This window comes from Notothenia coriiceps, unplaced genomic scaffold, assembly GCF_000735185.1.
Source record: "Notothenia coriiceps isolate Sejong01 unplaced genomic scaffold, NC01 NC01_scaffold00005846, whole genome shotgun sequence".
Lineage (NCBI taxonomy): Eukaryota > Metazoa > Chordata > Actinopteri > Perciformes > Nototheniidae > Notothenia > Notothenia coriiceps.
The window spans coordinates 5,696-12,820 of NW_011338547.1; the positions used below are offsets into that span (position 1 = coordinate 5,696).

The following is a 7,125-nucleotide window of genomic DNA, read 5'->3' on the forward strand; positions in this document are numbered from 1 at the left end:
GACGACGACTTACCTAGCCGTTTCCCATTCTCTCGCGCAATTCTTCTCGCCTTCTCCAGGAAAGCCTCCTCTTCGGATTTGGTTTTTTTCAGCCGTTTGTGTAAACAAGGCATTTCGGACAGGATACACTTTTTCTTTTGTTTGTTTTACGATAAAGACACCTCAAAAAAAGTATCCAGGCGGTGTTTAATGTGTGCTCCGTGTGGAGGAGAAGCACCACGTAGGCTACTGTAGTTCCCCCCCATGGGGCGGGTCTAAACTCATCTACTACTCTGTTATATTCCCTGCAGCAGTCACTGTACAGCTGGGGACTTCAAAGGCTTTGGGGAGGTGTATGCATGGTAACTTAGCACAAAAAAACACTATTAAATCTTATTTGGGTTAAAAAATGTCACTAGCAAGTCGATCCGACTTTCAGTATTGAGGAGTAACTTCATGAAGGAGTTCCCATTGCTTTAGGAAGAGACGATTGCAAAATAGGCTGCATTATGACTTTAAATGGTAGTTGCATATTCCTACTTCACATTATTTTCCTTCTGTGCATGGACTTGGCAGCATGCATAGGCTTAGTTTGTCAAACAAATGTTGTTATTATCTTGAATAATGCTGTTATATGATGAAATAGCGCCACCCCATGGTTCGTTTAGGCCTTCATCTACTGTGCTAGTTGAACCCTTGTCTTTAAAAAAAGCTGTGCAAGTCATTGCAAAGGCTGTGGTCGGGAATGACTGGATGTGTTGTGAGCGTAAATTGTGACACTTTGCTGGAAGAAAAAACAACTCAAACCTGATAATCTGGGGCGCTAATTTGCTGGTAATGACAGCTACTGGAAGGCTTTATCATCACTAAACTGTATAAACAAATCTGGCATATTTTTTTATTTTCTTATCAAGATCATGATAAGCTTTACTGTACCCATGCAGTGAAAATCTGTCTTGGGCTGCGGCTTTTTCAGAAACAGAAATGCTTTAATAATCCAGGGGGAAATGTATTTGTTTGCCAGTTGTTCCATTATAGAATGAATTAAATAAAACATTAAACATTAAATAATGTAATACAACATACAATAAGCTATATAAATATAATAATTAATGTACAAATATCAGCTAAAAAGATCAAGTCAAGTGCCTGCCGCTCTGAGGGAGGAGTTAAACACCATTCCACATAAAACATACACAAAAAATAAAGCAAAAATAAAATCCTCAAATCGTTCATTTTCTCTCTGTAAAATAATTTCATGGAAAACAAAAATCCACACAAGTTTTCTAGTATACTGAATATTTCCAATACATGGAAATCACTGGGAACAATGTGCTTGGAGAGTAGTAGAAATAATAGACCGTGTAGTAAATCTGTGCGTCACCAAACACTCACCATGTTTCGGAGCTCTGCCATTTGACTCCATTCTGATTCCTGTCAAAATAAAATCACCATACGCCGGGGTAAAGTCCTTTTCTCCTCCAAAATGGTGTCAGATATACTATAATAGTTATAGTAACATTGGTAGTTTGTCCTACGTAGTGAACAGATCAGCCGGTGTGTCCCTCTGAGCAGCCTCACACAGTGCGCAGTTAATACCAGCCCATTAGACTCTTGAGCTACCATCAGTCCACTCCCACTGTAACACCGGTCTGACAAGTCCTCCACTGTGTTTGCTTTCATTCAATCAGCGCCCAGACACCTTTGGATGGAATTTTACCAGCATGGACTAAAAATAAACACTTTCAAAAGGTCAAATGTGGTCCTTTATAAGACAATGTTGCATGAAGTCTTCTATATACATGCATTAAGTCACTTCTGTGAATTTTTAAGCATTTTCACCCCTATATACGTGATGTTATGTATGCAGGGTGTTGCCCCGGTGTGGTACAGACCTGCCATTATATATGGAGGAATGCTCCTGCCTCTCCCCTGTACCTTTCTACAGTGCAAAGTAACTCATCACATGACACCATGTCTGCAGTCATCATTATTATTACAAGGTCTCTACGCTATCTTTGCCATCTGACAGCAGATAGAGGCGTCAATCCTTAGCAGAGATTTCAGAAGTTCAAACAGAACAATGTGCTAAAGCAACAACTGATGCACGATAACCTGCTTTGGTGTCTAATATGGAAGGATAATTTGAAGTAGGGGAAAAGTGCTCCGAGTGCTCACACAGATCACGCTCTGAGCCCCAGTGACTACCAGGCTTTTCTTTTCTACGAACTCTCCTGCTGGGGCAAGTCTTGTGAAAAAAAAAGATGAGGAAAAACTCTGTCTGGCAAACCTCGAGGCGATACAAAAGGAGGCTTAACAATTGCCCCTTTGAGATCCCACTTGAGCACAAGAAATGTGTGTTGTATGTATTTGGAATTTTTGCCCTCACAAAAAGCAATGTGTTTCAAAATCATTGCTTAAGCAGGAACCACTCTTTTTGCATAATGCCACAGACAATTTGCTTTTCTTGCATTGGTTGGAAAGTACTTTGCATGTCAAAATGTGCGGTAACAACCTATCCCTCAATATCAGTTTGAAGGCCTACGTCTGCTTTGTCCATGGAAAACCATATTTTTTTAATAGCATCGTGGAATAAAGCCCTCATGAAAAGGAGACAGGGCCACACCTCATGACAGTGCAGTATCATGCAGGTGTGATTGTTTTATAAATATATTGAAGCATTGAAGTATAAAGTATTTTGGCCATAGCCTACTATTCAGTGTGGAGTAGGCCTACTTTTTACTTTACTACATTTACCTGACAGCTGTTGTAGAATAAATAAAAAACTAAAACAAACCAACAAATAGTGAAAATGTTAAGCACATAGGCGTAAATAGCTAGCATATTGTTACAACATTAAACGTGGTTTCTCAAATAATGTGTTTTGGGTTTTGGGGCACTAGTTTTATGTTTCTGTGGTTTCCTTCTTGGAGGGCTACAGCGGATGTATCTGTCACTATGGCAACCACATGTAAATAAACACGGCGTAAGGGAGCGAGTAAATTTACATTTTAGCCACAGTTTTACCTAGTTAAAAAATGTGTATAAGTTATATTTGGAAGGGAAATAAGTCGTCTTGCTAACGCTATAAGTCTGTTTTAACGTTGACATTACATGCTAATTCATGTGTTTGTGTTTATTTACGCTAACTAACTAAGTTTTTGTTTAGCTAATTAGCATACCGTTAGCTACATGAGCGTCTCCTGCGCCATGCTGGAGGAACCAGAGAGCAGAGAACCCTCTCTGTTTGATCCGTCTCTTAACAGCCACAGACCCGCATCAGGGAAGTCACAGGTACCTGCTGTTTACCAAACAACCTGTGGTGTAAAGAGTACTCAGATCCATTACTTTAGTTAAAGTACAAATACTATGTGGTTAGAATACTCCACTACATGTAAAAGTCCTTGTTTCAAAATTCTACTTATGTAATACAAAAGCATTAGCATCATAATGTACTTAAAGTACCAAAAGTTAAAGTAATTATTCTACACAATGGCCCATTTCAGAATAACATCAAATACAGAAGTAAAATTACTATATCGTATCTTTAAAGTATTTTGTTATTATGGTTATTGTTTTAGTATTTATTTGGTCAATGTTCGTCAAATTTAGATACTTGAAATACTGTGTAGATAGTAGCACAGTACTGCATTTTATACCACATCAGTTTATCATTTGTTTGTTTATGTACAAAGTAACTAGTAACTGTGAGTGTTATAATAAATGTAGTGGAGTAAAAAGTACACTATGGGCTTCCAAAATGTAGTGGAGTAAAAGTAAAAAGTAGCATACAAGAGAATAGCACTGCCTGCTACTAAGAATATAATGTTGCTAAACACTAACTAAATTCACATTAAGCATTAAGTCAAATTAACTTTTTTCTCATTCTGGTACATTAGGACATTTCTCACGTGTTGGCGAGCACCTTCAAGGACCTTTACACTAAAGACATCATTGGGAAAGACACTTTGTCCAACCTCATCAAGACAAAGAATGGACGCAGCAGCTACCATGACAGATATGTGGAAGAGCTTCAACAGGTAGCCTAACTACACAAAGCTTACCCACAACTCCATAGCAATTATATATATCTGTATTATATATTTGTTCCTATTACAGGCTCATTCTGAATACAGCCAGCGTATAAAAGAGGCGGACATGTTGGAGAGTCATATAATCCAGGCCAGAGCTCGGGCTGCAGCCACAGAGAGGCAGGCCTACGAGAGGATGAGGGAGAGGATGGGAGACATTATCGATCAACAGGGCCTCCTCACAGGTGAGATGGGAATATGATCATGAATGAATATACTGCTTTTTCGAAAGATTACAAGTAACAATTTGAATTATATGTATATGTATGTTTATGCTGCTGCAACGCAAACATTTCCCAAATTGGGATCAATAAAGTACTTATCTTATCTTATGTCTATTTTCAGTCCAATCTGCCTTTTCCTGGTGCGTGGACAAAGACCTTCTCGAAATGAACAACCTCATTTCCCCCCAGGACTACTTACCTACACAAAAACCACATGTGGAAGCACCGGCAGCAAGTACATGAGCCTCTTTTGGATCTTAAATCATAAATAAACAACATGTTTGGCCAGGTTCTCATTTGTTCTTTTCCTGTCAGTAAAATCAAATCCTGGCAAACCCACCCTCTCCTACGCCATGCACGTGTCCAAGGAGCCTCAGGATGATGGTTACACTTTAATTCCCAGTCCAGAGAAGATCCTTCTGGGCGAATCAGATCTCAGCCTGACTTTTGAATCAAGCTCAGTCACCCCAACGAGAAGGCAACCAAAAGAGGTGAGGAGTCACACTTACACCCTTTCAATTAATCAGAGCTATAAGGACACAAGTTTACGATATGTTTCAGAAGTCCAAACAGACCGTACCCAGACCCAAGTGGAAGGACGAGCCCAGCGCACAGGATCGAGAAGAGGGACTGGAGAAACTTCAGAAGCTGAAAGATCGACACAATTTCCTACGCAATCCTCGCTTCCTTCCTCCGAGTGCACAGCAGGGGGGCACGTCCCTCGTCCGGCCCAGAACCAAAGTGGGGAAGAAGGAGCGTGAGAAGAGAGGCATGGAGGAGCAAAGGTAACTGGAATGGGCGAAGTATACGTCACCATTTCACATTAAACGCAGGGCAGGAAATACAAAAAGGCATGTTAAAGGTTGGTCACATGTGATCATCTACTATGGTGGACATACTATAGGCTTAGGTCAGGTCATCTCTTGGGAGCATCTTTTACCACCGTGTGCCAAAGCAGAAATATGTGACTTGATACTCCTGGTATGATGTCATTTATAATACAACACATCTAGCAGGCTGTGTTTCTGGAACATCTGGAGGCTGTGGCGCAATGGATTAGAGCGTTGGTGTTCGGATCAGGGGGTCACAGGTTCAAACCCCACTGCAGTCAGCATGTCGTTGTGTCCCTGAGACACTTCACCCCAAATTGCTCCTGTGGGGATTGCCCACAGTATTGAGTATGTAAGTTGCTTTGGATAAGAGCGTCTAACAAGTAACATGTAATCATATTACATTTTGAAAAGCCATGTTGGGTAAGAAATAATTTGCTTGCAGATGCCTATTACAATTTTGAGCGAATGAGCAGTCAACATTTTCAGATGCATTTTGCCACAGCTGTAGCCCTGAGTCAAACATAGATAGAAGTCCATCTGAAGGGGAAACAAGTCACATCATGCAGTGAGAGCATTAAAAGAGATCTGCGTGTGGACACAAACACTGCTCACCACAATCAACACGTCGAGTGTGTCATGTCAGCAAGAAGCGTGTGGTAAGTGTGGCAGAGTGTTAACGCTGTGCACACTGTGCATGTGGATCAGTGAGGATGATTATTATTATTATAGGTTGTACTCAAAAGGATAGCTTGGATGTTTTTAAATTGGCTAGTTTGAGATATTTTCAAACTATTTTTGCCCCCAATTTTAACCACGTTAAAAAAGACCCACTAAAGAACTATATGTTAATGTGTGTGCTATATTTCGAATATTGTCACATCTTTACTCGGGGTGTGGCGACCGACATCTGCTCGGTAAATACACTGACTTTACACAGGATAAGTACCTCTTACAACTTCAGAAAATAGTTTCCTTTAACAAACATTAGTGCAGCTCCAGCTTTGATCCGACCCAAAAGACCATTTCTGCTTAGGCAGGTGAAGAAAATCAAATCAAAAAATGCTTGCTTTGTGGTTTTGACGCAGGCAGTGGTAGCTTGTTACCCTGCTCAACACTTCCTGTGTTCACTGTGAACAAAAATATATACTGAACTGTTTTGTGATTTGTTTTTAAAGCTCCACTGATGATCCTGTGTTCCTAGCTACTCCCTCAGTGGTGGTGTTCACCGACTACACTGTAGGACAGGTATACGAGGTATGTGTCTGTGATTGAATTACCCTGAGATTTTGTCAGCAGAGTGATGTACAGTAACATGCCCCGCCTTGTTCCAGACTACACTGGAGCTGAAAAACTTGACGTCTGCCAGCCGTACGGTCCGAGTCATCCCCCCCAACACTCCTTACTTCTCCATTGGCCTCGGTGAGCCTTTCCTTTGTCACAGCGGATCGCACAGCTTCTTTAAAGTGGACCTATCATGCTATATTTGAATAATATAGTGTAGGACCATACCTATATAAGGCATGTTTATACTTTTTATTTTTCAAAATACCAAACAGATCATGCATTTTAGCCATTCCTCATTTCGCTCAATTTAACACTGTCTTTTCATGGGCTGATTCTGTGAGAACAGCACCATCTACAGGCCTGGCATATGTACTACAACGTCTCCAGCGCTTTCCAACGGCAATGTCCGTGGCTGTCTCCTCCTGATTGGTGGAGTTGGCCCAATAGCCGTAGCGCCACTTCTGTGACGTCATAGAAGTGTTCAAATCTGGATCAGTCTGTATCAGATCCGTTGCAGCCCCTTTTTAAGAGATTTGGGTATGGAGGAAAATAGAGAGGGTTGTGTTTTCTGACACTTGGTGAGTTCCCTGGAACACCGGGGACACATATTCATGTATACAAGACGTACAAAAGTGCATTTTGCATGATAGGTCACCTTTAAGTATGTAAACGTCCTTCTTTATTTTCCTGCAGTTTGAATGAACCAGTCCTAAT

General features: G+C 40.7%; 2 protein-coding genes across 2 annotated transcripts in view; one reads left to right on the forward strand and one right to left on the reverse strand.

The window, feature by feature from the left end:
* Positions 1-240, reverse strand: part of LOC104943270 (1-phosphatidylinositol 4,5-bisphosphate phosphodiesterase delta-1-like) — a 2,699-nt gene extending 2,459 nt beyond the window's left edge. The window contains exon 1 of the mRNA XM_010768617.1: positions 14-240. Within this exon, the coding sequence (XP_010766919.1) occupies positions 14-113 (100 nt within the window). The 5' untranslated portion in view covers positions 114-240. The remainder of the gene's footprint in view (positions 1-13) is intronic.
* Positions 241-3,073: 2,833 nt separating this feature from the next.
* LOC104943271 (deleted in lung and esophageal cancer protein 1 homolog) lies at positions 3,074-6,590 on the forward strand (the record flags this gene model as incomplete). Its single annotated transcript, XM_010768619.1, has 8 exons — positions 3,074-3,273; positions 3,879-4,019; positions 4,099-4,255; positions 4,416-4,529; positions 4,610-4,785; positions 4,856-5,079; positions 6,303-6,381; positions 6,459-6,590. Coding segments are annotated over exons 1-8 (1,125 nt in total), but the record flags the coding sequence as incomplete, so codon positions are not given.
* Between the last annotated feature and the right edge of the window lie 535 nt (positions 6,591-7,125).